This window comes from Rhamphochromis longiceps, linkage group LG22, assembly GCF_057381845.1.
Source record: "Rhamphochromis longiceps isolate RC_006_pf linkage group LG22, R_longiceps_female_GT1.1, whole genome shotgun sequence".
In the NCBI taxonomy this organism is placed as follows: Eukaryota; Metazoa; Chordata; class Actinopteri; order Cichliformes; family Cichlidae; genus Rhamphochromis; species Rhamphochromis longiceps.
Window position 1 is genome coordinate 34,462,694 of NC_140577.1, and position 15,301 is coordinate 34,477,994.

Consider the following 15,301-nt stretch of genomic DNA (forward strand, 5'->3'; position numbering starts at 1 on the left):
TGTTTGCGCGTCTCTACATATGAACAACGACGCTGTTGGGGTCTGCTCAGTGTCAACATGTGGTATTATATGGACTCTGGTTGTATGCATAACAATCTTGTCTTCCACGCAAATAAAACAAACATGACAGCACAATGACAAAGGGAGTGAGATGCTTTATTGTATGAATGCACAAACATACACATACACATACATATGAGCGTCCTCACATCGCAACATAAATGCACACTAGTGTGATTTACAGGCTGTGCGCTGAATGCCAGCGTAACGTTTCACACGGTCAATATCAACATCGGTGATCGCGGCGGCGATCCGTTTCCATCTACTGTCATCCAGTAACGTCCGCGCAGTGAGTCTGCGCTTCGGGTCGTACTGAAGCAATGCCAACGCGATTCTCTTCACCTCTGTACACCGCATCAGGGTGGGCATTACACACATGGGATTCCAGATGCTTTCGTCGTCGTGGTCGTCGCGACCGAGAGTTTCATTGATGATTTTATACGTTGGAAAGTTTTTACTGTGAAAGGTCATCGTCGCCTCCATGGCATCTACTATCAGCACGCCCAGGCTCCACATGTCGATAGCGCAGGTGTACTGCGCGATACCCTCCTTCTTTGTGTCAAATAATTCCGGGGCTCTGTAGGACTCCGTTACCAACCCAGAACTCATGGACTTCGCAGCATACCTAGAAAGGCCCATATCTGCCACCTTCACGGTTAGCGTGTCCGCTGTGAGCAACACATTAGCGGGTGTCAGATCTCTGTGTATCATGTTAAGCCCGTGCATGTAAGCCAGAGCGTCGGCGATCTCCAGAGAGAAACGGCCGATGAACGTAATCGGCAACAGGCCCGAGTGATAGCGACCCTGGTATATCACCTCAAACAGCGTTAAAGGGAGGTAGGGCATGAGCGTTGCTATCTCGCCATCGTGAAGAAAACAGTCCAGCGTCTCCACTATATTAGGATGGCCTCTCAAAGCCGATAGACAAGACAGTTCCCGGACGGTGGAGTCCGTCATAGTGCCGTTTTCGTAATTGCGGTGGCACTTCAACGCATAGCGTTGATCGGTAACGCGACACTTAACGTGGTACACAACACCATATGCCCCTTCGCCTACCTGTGCAACAATCTCGTACTTGTCCATGGCGGTCACGCGAGACGCATGTAATGTTAATCCGCTACAGTGACAAAAGAGCGATGGCGGTGGTACAACCGCAGAAGCACTTCGCAGGTGTTGATGTTTAACAGAGCCTTGGTGGTTTCGCACGTGTCGATGTCGGCCGAGGTAATGGGCTGTAATTCGGTGGCACGCTTACGGCGTGCCAACCAGTTAATTTCTCTGCAAAACACACTGTTCCATCGACGACTGTTGGAATTGGAACTGCGGCGGACCGCTGATCGTTTAGCTCTTCTTGTAGCCGTTGCGCGGCGAGCTAGAGTGCTCGCCGATACAGGTTCGGCTTTCTGAGTCTCGGAAATCACAGCGAGCAACTGCGACTCTGGTTGCTCGAGTATCGGTGTGCCTGCTGGCGGATCGCGTGTAACAATGACATCAGAACACCCGGGTTTGTTTTCCACCTGATATCTTCGAACCAGCAACTTAGACTCCCCCGTCGAAGTGGAGCTGTGTGTCGGAGCGATTACGTTGTTCACGTCGTCCGTTCTTTGGTCTTTCGCACATAGAACGGCAGCGTTTCCGTTGGACACTATAGACTTGTAGAAGTCAATGGCGTCCCCGTCAGTTGTGCCCGCGTCGACTGGGTCGATAATCAGGTTGCCGCTTAATGATTTCCTAATGAGCCGCGAGCACTTGGCATCTTTCGCATGTATGAACCCACACACGGTACTATCTTCCTGCAATAATACTATGCACGACACGTAGTTGGATGTCTCCAGGTCGGCCACCAGACACGATAGATCCGTGGAAGTGTAGCCTGTTGCGGCAAACGTATACCTTGTCACCGCTCTGATATCGAATTCCTCTCCGTGTTGCTGTTCGAGCACACCGCCGCCGTGCTGCACAAGCGCGGAGTACTCCCGGAGCAAGGTGTTGGCGGACTCACGCTGAGGAATTGGTGTTACTTCTACTCGGCAGTTTGATGCTATGCTATTTAAGTACGTGTCCACACTGTTGATAGTACCTTGCGTTCTTAAATAAACAAAACCACTAAGCGTCTGGTCGCCCGTAGATCTGATCACCGTGGAATACGAAACCAACGCCTTGTCCCTGAGTCGTTCCAATAAGTCCTTTGTGAAGCTCTCTGAGTATATAGGTGTAGTGAATCTAAAGCGGTTTAGGTAGTATCTCATCGTTTGTAGGGTAATGTAACCCTCATGCCGTCCCTATGTATGATCAACAAACACAAGGCAACACAGCACAGCACGTTACTGCCCGCCGTCCCCGCAGGTCGACGATATATAATGCCCGCCGGCTTGCCTGCTGGACACTTATTGGCTGTGTACTGCCTTTTTATTGCGTCTGTGTGTAATGTAACAATAACCGAAACCCTGATATGACAAAAGAAATACAAATGACATTGGGTTCATTGTGACATTGAAGACTTTATTGTTATTCATATGTACACAATTTTTTGATTACATTATTCAAATAAAAGACAACCATCGCCACCTTCAGCCTAGAGACCAGGTGATAGTGTCACTCCAGTCGCTCCAGTATTTCTGAACTGCCATTGGGATCCCGGGTGTCCATCTAGCTCTCGCGGTCACGGTTCCATCTTCGTACGAGGCAGGAACCTTTAGTTGACAGCTCTTGTTCCTGAAACACCTTCGAATCTCTCTGAAAAGATAGAGCGTTTTCGTCGTTCCGCCACTCTACGTCCACGTACATGCTGCAGTTCCAAAGCTCCCGACCTGCAGTTCCAAAGCCCCCGACCTGCAGTTCCAAAGCTCCCGACGTGCAGTTCCAAAGCCCCCGACCTGCAGTTCCAAAGCCCCCGACCTGCAGTTCCAAAGCCCCCGACCTGCAGTTCCAAAGCCCCCGACCTGCAGTTCCAAAGCCCCCGACCTGCAGTTCCAAAGCTCCCGACCTGCAGTTCCAAAGCCCCCGACCTGCAGTTCCAACTCTCCCGACCTACAGCGACCGTTTTGTATTGAGTTGAGGTTGAGCACATTGATGTGGTGCATGTTGTGAGCTTTCTATTGACCTATGCTGTTACTTTTTGTTACAATGGATCGCAACAAAGGGCCCCCAGAGCGGGTTGTGGGACTGTTGTCCAGAAAGAGGAAACTAGGTTCTTGCGCCCCTGTAAATCAACCAGCTGACACATGTGTTCTTCGTGGCAACTCCGACTGTGCGGCGAACACCGACGACCAACTTGTCATTCCCACGCCAGACATGGAATTAGGCTTACAGTCGATGACTAAGGAGGATCTGAACAAGGCCGACTGTGCGGCGAACACCGACGACCAACTTGTCATTCCCACGCCAGACATGGAATTCGGCTTACAGTCGATGACCATGGAGGATGTGAAGAAGGCCGCCGTGAGCCAAGTTCGTCTACACCGTGTCCACGCACCAGCGGCTTTGGTGCACGCCCAAGGCCTGCATGGCATAAACCTGGAGAGGTACAACAATTACAGACTGGCCGCGGTGTCGTGGTTTGCATACATCGTACCACTCTGCACATCCGCGGATGTGCACACGGTGGTTTCGGCCACACTCGATCTGTTGGACAGACATGTGGTAACGTCACTGCAAAACGGCATCGAGCTCCAGGACCTGTTGCACGAGATTAGATCTACACGTGCGGCATGCTTGATGCTTTCGTGTCACATGCACTGCGTTTTCAGGACCGTGGGGTTGCAGCATGTGTGTCTCGCGTATCGCTGGCCTGTGAAAGCGGTTACCGCGGACCCCAACTGTGACGAGGACGACGAGCAATGTACTACAGTGGACGGTGTACGGCGAAAACTGCAAGAGATAACAGTGACACTAAAAGGCAGCCTATTCCCCACGCACACAGAGACTGCGATCAGCGTGCTTTGCAAGTACATGCTCCTAGAGCATGTGGGTGAGACGGCGAATCGAGATGCATTCGCAACGGAGCCGCGTATACGGTCTTTAGCCATGAAATTGTACGCACGACGAGCCCTGACCGTAGAACTGCTTAAATATAAGCCTGTCCGCTGCGTGGCAGCGTGTTGCCTAATGGCCATGACCAAGACGTTAGACATTGCACCCGTCAACGCAAAAACATTACGGCTGACTGTGATAGATCTGCTTCTGGACATGAACTGTCAGGGCGTGAGTGAACAAGAGCTAAATGACATGGCTAGTCTACTGGCGCCGGAGGACTGCGTGGTGTGCACCGGTCCATTTGTGACGACCGCTTGTGCAGAGAGAGCATTGCGAACATTGTCGGCTTCATCCTGCTGCGGTTGTAAAGAACTGGTCGGATGACATTGCTGTACAAAGCGTTTGTGTCATGTATACACATTGTGAAAACAAATAAACAAACGCATTTGATATATCAGACTGTATGTTTTCTTTATTTGTGGTTGGAACATAAACACATTTTCCTTGTTACATTCACACATTATGCACATGGATGAACAAGTAAAAAAAAAAAAAAAAAGATCGTTCGAATGGCACGTTCATCACTAACTACATCCATAATCGTTGGCGTGTAACACAAGAGGAATCGTGCCGACTTCGTTGCCTCGCCCGTCTCTTGTAGGTTCCACGTCCCGTATTTGCCCGGTGCCGCTACGATCCCGGACGGCTTCTTTGATTCTGCTGTCACAACACCAGGCTTCAGTCGGTGAGGCCCACGCTAGTATCACCGCGGGGGTCTCGTTTGTGCACAGCCATACCCTCGAGACCGATCCTGAGTTCGTAGTATATGTCACCTCGATGTGTTCTCCAATGCAATACACGCGAAGAGGTCGAGCTAGGATCCCCGCTTTAATCAGCGCATCTAGGCCGGTCGAGATATTTGTTTCGAAAATAGCCCCTTTTAAGTCGAAGAAACGTTTGGGGCACAAGCACCTGCCCAACGGGTTTTGATCGGGGCGCCTACGGCGGTCCCGCGTGTACACACGGGTTTTGACGATCGTCTGTGTGACCACCAGCTCGGTTTCACCATTGTTCGCTCGTAGTTCCACGGCGGTATTCATATTTGGGGTTTTTTGTTGTTGTTGTTGTTGTTGTTGTGTAATTTACACAGAGTAGATGAGAAAGACCACAGGTTTGCTCCTTGTCCACTCCCAGCGATCGACAACAAGTGTCGTGTGGTTGTGCTGCAAAGCGTTGTTACCGGCTTTGTGTGAACCTCGGCGAATGAACGCTCTGAGTCGGCGGGCGGACTTATGCTCTGGGAAGGCGGACGAATGCTTCGAGTCGGTGGATGAATCCTCTTGGTCGGCGGACGAATCCTCTGGGTCGGCGGACGAATCCTGTGGGTCGGCAGACTAATGCTCTGGGTCGGCGGACGAATGAGCTGAGTAGGCGGACGATTGCTCTGGGTCGGCGGACGAATGCGCTGAGTCGGCGCACGAACGCTCTGAGTCGGCGGACGAATGCTCCGGGTCGGCGGACTAATGCTCTGAGCCGGCGGACGAATGCCCTGAGTCGCTGTGAATGGACATCGCGGTGAATGGCATTGCGCATCACTGTGAATGGCATTGTACATCACTGTGAATGGCAAACTGTGAAATGCCAGATTATTATAAACTCTGTGGAGTGCACTCTCAGCTGAACACAAACGGTCGGCGATGACAACCAAAGACACTGATTAACACCCAGGAATTCATCGCTTACAACCGCTAGAACACCATGGCCAGTAACTCAAGAGACCTTGATGAGATGCCACAACCGCGGACCTCAGAGCGCGTGGTGAGACCGTGCTGGCTGAACATAGACGCATCGGGTCCACGTGTTATCGTCTCTGACGGGTTGAGCCAAAGTGTCCGGCATCTCAACGACCCCCCCACCTTCGGATCCGGTTGGATGGCAGACGCCACGGGCATGATTCACATCGCAGGGTCGTACGACACGTACAAATGCGTAGACTGCAACATAGTCTTGTCGGGATACAAAAAGGCCGACAGAAGCCTAAACGAGCACGTCCTTCGTAACGCTGCCACAGGGCACCGATGCCGTTACCTAAAGGCTAAGTTCAAACGACGCGAGAACGAACTGCGGCTGTTGGAAGGCCTGCTACGCTTCCAGGAAGGTCGAGTTGCTTTCCCGTTGCACCTGCTGCTCGCAAAAGAGCAGTACATGATACTGGCGGGGTGCTGGTATTGCGTGCTGTGCTCGCAGAAAAGGGGAGACGTTCACCATCCAGCATGTGCCGACATGGCGTCGGAGTTGAAACAGTTTCTCATCAAGACAACTCTGGCGACAAGGCCCGCGGGAGCGCCGTTGTTCACCAAAGCGGCGGTTCCTGGGACCGTAGACTATTATGCACTGGGCGATATATGGGAATCCGACGCATCCGCCATTCGCACCGTTCGCGATTTCTCGGAGTTAGGCGATAAGGCGAACATGGAACATCTGCCATGGACTCGGGACAAACACCAATGCGCTGCTTGTGATTTGTTTCTCCACAGCTTTGTGGTAGGAGACACCTTTGTGGGCGAGCACATCTATTACATATACAACGAAGGTAAGCGTTGTCCGTATATCGACGCGAGATACAGCAGAGACGAGATACTCTACGAACTCGGACGGCAACGTTCCCGGAGAGGACTACTCGCCTTCCCGAGTCGCGTACTCACAGCCGAGCGGGGCTACAGCTCCGTGGCCGGTCTGGAACGATGCCTAGTGTGTGGAGTTACCACTTTACAGGAAAAGTATCTGCCTTCGCTTGGTCATGATGCCTGGTGCTGTGATATGAAAAAGGCCTTGGAGAATAAACTGGAAAATCTGCGACTCGTGTAAATCCTAAAGACAACACGGTTCATTTTCTTCCTCTACAATTTGATATATGTCTGTGCGCTTCGCACCTCATATGTTACACAAGTTGATATCACCCCCCCCTCCCTATGTTTTCATGTGCTCTCGTTTAGCTCTCGATAGAGTGTAGCGGATTGTTGTACTAAGGGACCGTGTTCACAATAAACAATCTTTCTGTGGAAAACCTAGTATTGTTTTTGTTTCTTCTGCCTCTTCTTTTTCCACCACCACTCACACTACTGTAGCGCAGGGTTGCAGACGCCATGACAGAACACAACCCCTCGGTTGCTTATCAAGATAGCGTAGACACGCTGCTCTTGACCGTAATAGATGGAACGATAACACACCGTACCCAGCAGTGTGTCGCTAATAAAGGGCGAGCATTTAGGGTGTTGAAACGTGCAGTCCATGATGTGTTGTGGACGCAAAGAACGGAATACTGCGGTAAGTGTTGGGTGTTTCTCCACGACGACTATCTGCAATAGTGTCGTTGGCGGACAGCAACGTAGTGTACTTTGAAAAACTTGCAATTGTAATAACCACACGCACGTCCACACAGGCATGCTCTCACTGCAGACCACCGCCGCCGAAGTGCCAATGGTCACACGTGTGGCACGCACCTTGTTTTCAGACGGCATTATAAACTGGGGACGCATAGTAAGCCTTGTGGCTTACGGCACAGTGTTACTGCAAGCGTCGAAGTCAACCTTGGGACCCGAGTGCGCTTACGCGATCGGCGTGTCGATAGCGGCTTACATTACAGACAATCACATGGATTGGCTCGCTGGCACCGATGGTTGGGTATGTTCTTTCTTTACTGTTTTTTTTTCGTCACTTTTGCCTAGTAGATACTTTTAAGCATTTACAATGATGGACACAACAACCCTCACATATCTGTTGTCACGTGTTGCTCTTTTCAGGACGGATTCGTGGACACCTTCGACCGAGTACACCAACGGCCGTGGCTGTCAACGGAAGGAAAGCTGCTTTTGCTTGGTGTGGGATTCGGTTTATTGTCAGTTTTACTGTGATACAAGATAATAAATACAATTTACACACACACACACACACACACACTTGGTACATGTCTTCTTTCCATGCTTACACTGCGCAATGTACATGGGGAACATGCACCATCACCATCACAACCTACAAACATATCACATCTCAGCCCCAAACCCCGTGACTTCGAACGGTTCCAGTTCCAGTGTGAGGTCGAAAGTCGACGTTTGGTCTCCGGAATAGGGTTCTTCTAGGTTAGACGAAAGCCAACTTGTCAACACACCCCATTCGTCGTAGACACACTCGTGACCCGTGTGCACATTTACACTGTCCAACATAGGGTCTGAGTCCAGTAATACATCCTCTGGTACAGCTGACGTGACGTGAAGCGCACCACCGGAGCTCGTGCGCTTCTTGGGCGTAGCGTTCCTTCTCACCCCGGCGTTTGCGGCTGCAATACTCACTTGACGATGAATTAACATCGTGCGATCCACCTCTCCCCAGTACTCACACAGGCGGCCCCACCAATAAGCTGCGCTTTCGTCGAGCCAGGGTGTCAGAACGTAGCGTCTTATGTCATGGTACACCAGACCGATTGCGTGTAACACATTTAAAATATCGTACACCCTTCTTTCTTTGACGTTCAGTGTCACGGAGAGACTCCTAGGGACATAGGGTCCGGGATTACTGTGCACGTGCCGATACACCACCTCGGTGTAGTGCAGCAGACGACAATCTCGGTTTTTCTTGTGTCGGATACATATCTCCATCACAGGCACGACTTTGAGGGCCTGCAGGACGTGCAGCGCGTCGTAGAATCTGCGCACCGAGGTCTGAGTTTCATGTTGAGCCCGCAACCCCTTCAAGGCGCCTTGAACATGTTCCGGTTCAGTGTGGCGCATTATCGTCAGCATTTTGGTAACGTGGATCTGCAGACGAGTTTCGCTCCCACGCCTCCGAGGTGCCATGGTGACAGTGTGTAGCATTGGCGCTCCACCGCCGCTGCTTTTGTACTGCCCTTCGCAGGGTCCGGTCGGTGGGTCGGTCGGGTCTTTCTCCGACCGACCCACCGACCGGGCGCAGTGTTATAACACTTACTTAAGGTATACAGAAGACAACACAAAATGGGTCTAGCGCGATAGCTTTCGCATGAGGCGAGGCAAACTATTAAAGGTTGAAGTAGTACACTACGGCAACCGAGGACTGTGCTAGAATGTCGCGGGTTAACGCCCGCACAGGGCGCCCGGTGGTCGATCAGACAGTTTACAAGTTGGTCAGTGGTTGGTTGGGTGATGTTCCGGAAAGTTTGAACGTGAGACTACGTGAACTTCTCAAGATGAGTCAAAGTGAAGCAAACAGATACGGAAATGTGTTCGCCAGACGCCATCGGCTCCTCGTCAACTACATTCTGGACCACTATGCGGACTCACGGGACTTAATTGACAAGGGCGAGGACGACGACGACGGTGTCGTTGGTGATGATGATGATGATGATGATGGCAACGAGGACGAGGGGGCTAACAGCATCACGCCACACGAGTTAAGGCAAGGGAGTGCGGAGGACCGGCTCTATGAAGACGATGACACTATACCCTACGTGTTACGCAACACTAACAACGTGTTCAGCTCCGGCGATGAGACTACATTTCACGCGTTGTACTTCGGCTCCGGCGATGAGACTACATTTCACGCGTTCGGCGAAGCTAGTGAAATGTACTTCAACTCTGACACTTGTGACGCTTTAATCGGAAGGAGTCCGACGAACCCACCCGAAGCTAGTGAAATGTACTTCAACTCTGACACTTGTGACGCTTTAATCGGAAGGAGTCCGACGAACCCACCCGAAGCTAGTGAAATGTACTTCAACTCTGACACTTGTGACGCTTTAATCGGAAGGAGTCAGACGAACCCACCGCACAACCACGTCGATTACGCTACATCTCAGGCGTCAGGGGAAGAAGGCATGTGGATGGGACAGTAGGACGATGAAGACGACACGATACTAGGTGTCACGCGTTACTGGACGAGAGTCAGCTGCTACTACATTAAAAAAACGCATGTAGGGTATTAGTGGATGGTGTCCACTCACATACTAACCATCCACCCCAAGCTATAAAAATACGCTTTACACCTTTTCATACCAGGCGCGTCGAAATGGCGACCGAGTCAATGTCACACTTCATCCGAACCTTCCTAGACAAACACAAGTGCTACGCTCTGGCCGAACACTTGCAGGGCATGTCATACAATGCCTTTCTTCAGACATCAGCTTGGACATTGTCGCAGTGGGGCGCATCTTGGGATTGCATTTTCGATCACACAAAGTTGGTGTACGACACCTACCGCGCTCGCACCTGCATTAAGGGCCTGCGCGAGGTGCCGCCCGGGACAACGCCAGAGGCGACGCACAAGGACTTTTCCCGGGGCCGCGGCCGAACAAACGACCGGGGCGCGCCTAAAGTCTTAAGGGCCATGACGACCGAGGAACCCGTGATGAGAAGTCGAGCACAAACAATGGGGGATCGGTGCTGCGGCCAGCGCGCAACGTACCAGAAGGCTGTCGACCCGGAGTCAGGCGAACGTGCCACGGTTCGCCGAGCTAGTCCCGACCACTACCGCACCAAACCGCAGCTGTTTTAACGAACGCCACAGGCTTGCGTGGCAATAATTTGGTCTACGAGGTCCTGGGATGACATCGCTCGGAATCTTACACACACACACACACACACACACAGAGGGCGCTTCGTTCGAACACTCCTAAAAACACAAGGCGGAGTTCTGGTGGGCATGTGTGTATAAATGAGACCGCCTGGCTTCGTGCATACCACCAACGCTCCACACAGCATATGCGTCTGACACGAATGGAATGTCTCACTACGGCCATCCGAATATGTCGCTTTCCACATCAACCCTGACGACCGACACCAAGACGTACGTCTCGACGAGTCTAAGCGGTGAGCCGCAAGTCACGTGGTGTCAAGTAGGCCACGGTGGAGGTTCGCCTTCTGCGCAAATAGACGAGCGCGCCCCCGAAGCCACATCGCTTCGATCGAACTCCGGGTCTTTGTGCGAGTCTGACACAGATGAAAATTATGTGCACGAAGAGGGTTGTTCTTGTGACGACGACACCAGTGACTCCGACGACGCGTGTGGGAGCGACGACGCGAGTGAGACCGATGCCGACAGTCACGACGAAGGCCAGTGTAACGACCCGTTCTGCTGCGATCCGGCTCTGATGTACCACTCCGAGGACGAGGTCTCGTACTACCGGAACAGAGGCATGGCCTTCGAGGACCAGGGTGACGGCACCGGCTTTTGGTACGACCCTGGGCCTTGGATGTCGTTTGGAAAAGCGACCGGTGTTGTGTTTGAAGACTAACGTCGGTCTCCGCCACCACCACCACCACCACCACCACCACCAACAACAACCCAGGATTGTTTATTGCTTTGTTGTATATGTTACCCACGGCCACGTAATACTCGTGTGTGTATCGTTTTTTACCTACAGTATATCTCAAGTTGTGCCCCTATGTTGTGTGTATGTTCTCATCCTAAGACCTCAAATGAGCCTTAATTAAAATAAATGCAGTTGACAGAGCGATTTGGGATCTTTCTTTTTATTGAGTCTGCTTTCTCTCCTCTTTCACATCATACAAAGACACACCACTGTATAGCACATTGTGCACCACGTTTAGTGTGCGCATTTCCAATAATCACAATTCTCCTCACATAAAAAAAAAAACACACAATCTTCAATGGTAGTGTTTGTGTGCGTAGGTTGGTTGGTTACGGTCGATCCGGCTTGTTCTGGGACTGTGGATGCTCTGGAAAAACAAACAGACAGACTCAGAACATTTTGTCGGCCGACTCAGAGCATTTTGTCAGCCGTGGCGTTGTGGGAAAACCTTGCCAACCCAGCGCAAAAAGCTCCCCGACTGGGAACCCTTACAGACTGAGAGCACAAAATCTCCCCGACCTGGAACACTCACCGACCCAGCGCACGGTCGCAGAATGCGCATAAAACACAGCCGACCTGACTACATTACCTGGCCGACCCGTGGGTCGGGAGCCGCCGACCTGGCTACATTACCCGGCCGACCCGTGGGTCGGCAGCCGCCGACCTGGCTACATTACCCGGCCGACCCGCGGGTCGGGAGCCGCCGACCTGGCTACATTACCCTGCCGACCCGCGGGTCGGGAGCCGCCGACCTGTAGGTCGGGACTCGCTGGCCTCGAACTCAACTCGTGTGCATATGCATAAATAGCAGTGTTGTTAACTGGTTGACTTTCACAAAGTCTTAGTGCTTGAGACCCATTCGACATGATGCCTGGCCTCATGTGGGTTCTCAGGATCGCAACTGCCCTGTTGTGCACCTCAGCTATAGAGGGAGCTGCTATAGCGGGATCAGCTGCTCTAGAGGACCCGCCACCTTTAGAGGGAGGAATTAACAAGGACTATGTTGTGCGACTGGGCCTCTGGGCAGCGAGGCAAGCCGTAGCCCTGAATCCTCAAAAAGTCCTGAATGCTCAGAAACCTGAAACCCCTGCGACTCCAGGACCCATTCCTGTCCCTGCGCCTGCTCAGAAACCTGAACCCCCTGCAACTCCAGGACCCATTCCTGTCCCTGCGCCTCCAAGACCTCTGAAGTCAGCAGACGTAACTAGGAAAGTGACTGTGCAGCGCGATGCGTACGTCGAGTTACAGTGTCCAATTGAGGGGTCTCCTGTGACATGGACCGTGGTTTCTGGTCAGGCTAACGTCATAATGACGGCTCGTCTGTTGGTGTTTCCTCGCATGGGTGGTGCCGCCGCACAGGAGTACCGTTGTGAAGTCTCCAACAGAACAGCCGCTCTCCTGCTCAGTGTCATCGATGAAATTCCGGCTGATCAGAAGGATGGTGATATAAACTATTGCCGACACGGCACACTATGTTTGATTCCCTGTGCGGATAAAGCTGAGTGGAAAGGTGTCAACTGCACCAAGGAACAATGGACCCCTTTGACTTGGACAACGGCTTACAAGGTAATATACCACCTTATGCATCGGCTTTGGTGACATTTGCATTCCCGCTGCTGTGTGTGTAACATTGTCACTTGTTTGGGTTTGACCATTTACCTTTTTTCTAGCCTGAACCATTCTTCGTTGGTAACGGAATTCTGGCAGCGGATGCAGTCACCAACCCATCCCGAATGGCGTGCAACTACAAGTGTTCTATAACAGAAGAGGGCGAGCGTGCATCTGGACTCCGCGTTGGCACTGAACTTGATGGTCAAAAGAAGGTGTATGGCATTTACATCAACCCACCAAAGCCAATGTTTATACGGCCAGTGTTGCGTTTTGAGCGTAGTACTGTCAGACAGCCCGTATGCGTTGGTAAGCCGACGACCATACTTTGTGACGGCCAGGTGTCTGGTATCATGGGGGAGGCATTTTGGTTGACACGGTTAGGCTCCAATGAACCAAAGTTCTTACCATGGAACGACTCATCCCTGTATGAGACAACTGTTCCGTCCTCAATCGCCAAATCTGCATTGGGCGTAGGTGTTGCCAGTATGCTAACAATCAACCCGGTAAAGAAAGAGCATTTGGGTACCCTTTTTGTGTGCAAACTGGCAAGCAGTGACGGGGCGGCATTTTTACCTGTTGAGCTCTATCCAAACAATGCTGTTTGTCAGTAAACGAATGTGTCTACTAACTTCAACCTGATGTGCCCACTAACTTCCCACTGTGGGTACTTATTTTGTTTTTTTTGGGGTTGTTTTTTTTTTGTTTTTCATGCGCCTACAACTCCCACAGAGGAGATAGTAGGTGCTTATTGCCTTACGTGCCGCAGTACGGGGTATGTTGACGTTTAGTCTATGTGTAATGCCATTGATGTTGTATTACATATTTGTTCACACGCATGGTCATTTATGTTGAATGCGGTCTTTTATATTACACATACTACAATGCAGTGATTTTTTTTTATATTCCTTGGTATTGGTGTATGTTTTGTTTTCTGGGGTTGGTTTATGGGGGTTTCATTTATGGTGTATTTTTTTTTGTTTTGTTGGGTTGGTTTATGTGTTGTATGTGGTTATATTACGCATACTACAATGCAGTGACTTTATATTCCTTGGTAGTGGTTTATGTTTTTGGTTTTTTTTGGGGGGGGGTTGGGGGTTTCAGAGTAGCTTTTGCATGCTGTCATGGATTGTGTATCTTGTATATGCGCATCTTATATATCTTGTATATGAGCATCGTCCTTTATCTTCTTGAACGTACGTACTATTAATCATTCTTGTATGTACTATTAATCATTCTTGTATGTACTACTATTAATCATTCTTGTATGTACTATTAATCACGCATAATACAATAAAGTGATTTATACACCCCAAGAGAGTTTATTGGTTTCTTACACACAATAATAAAGTCCCACTCAGTATAATACAAAAACACAAGACATCGAAAACTGTATACTACATTTCTAGACTGCCATTATAGTCACCAGCATGCACATTGAGGCTGGGGACTCTCGCTCTCGGTCAGGGGACTGAGAGCGAAAAACCCCCACACTCGTTCTAGTGGAGTGTCGTGTTTGATTTGATATTTTGGTTGTTGCCGTATGTTCGGTGTACTGTGCTTGTGATAAATAAAGACACGTTGAAAAAGAACAGGTTCCATCGAGTTTCTCTTTTTATTCAGGACATACACAATCATCATGTCACATACAGCATGTTGCAATATCCCACTATCGTTTAGTCGCTGCAATCTGTGGCATTGTGGCCGCCACACGAGTGTTTGTTCTCAATAGCCGCTAGAGTCGGAACGTTCGAGCCTTTGGCGTGTTTCTCTCCAGAGCGTTTCGTTCCAGATGGCGAAACCGTACACATTAGCCGGTGTAGCGCTCAAGGTGCATATTTCCATGTAGTCTGACACATCATCTTTGTCGGAGGGCACGCCGTCCACTTTCACATACTTGAGTCTGAATGCCGATTGCGACGTCGTCGCTTTGCTCGAAGAAGCGGTGGGGGAATCGTTACGCTCGTTTGTTCTCCTGGCCGCTTCCATGACAGCGTACGCCAACATGTTGAAATATCCGGTCTCCATTTCTTTGGTATCGGAGTGGCTTTGTTTGTGTACAACTCCAACACATTGTTTCTTCAGGTTACACACCAAAGTTATGTCTGGAGCAAAATAAACATTGTCACAGCTCAGGTCAGGTTGCAAAAGCAGTAGATTTTCGTCGTCGAGATGGAATTCGTTCGGCGTGATCCCACCGGCCGTCCACACCTCCCTGAGAAGCGAAGCCATGAGTTTCACCCTCAGGTACGGCTTCACGTTACCGCACAGTTTCAGGGTCACTTTTGCGCACGATTCTAATCTTGCGGTGAGCTT

General features: G+C 50.7%; 1 protein-coding gene across 1 annotated transcript; it reads right to left on the reverse strand.

Moving 5' to 3' along the window:
- Positions 1–228: 228 nt before the first annotated feature.
- Positions 229–1,143, reverse strand: LOC146644395 (cyclin-dependent kinase 3-like). Its single transcript, XM_085395429.1, has one exon. It carries the CDS (start codon positions 1,141–1,143, stop codon positions 229–231), a length of 915 nt encoding a protein of 304 aa, XP_085251555.1.
- Positions 1,144–15,301: the final 14,158 nt, after the last annotated feature.

Coding starts and splice junctions, on each gene's coding strand:
- LOC146644395 (XM_085395429.1), bottom strand. CDS start 1,143: ATGGACAAGTACGAGATTGTTGCACAGGTAGGCGAAGGGGCATATGGT.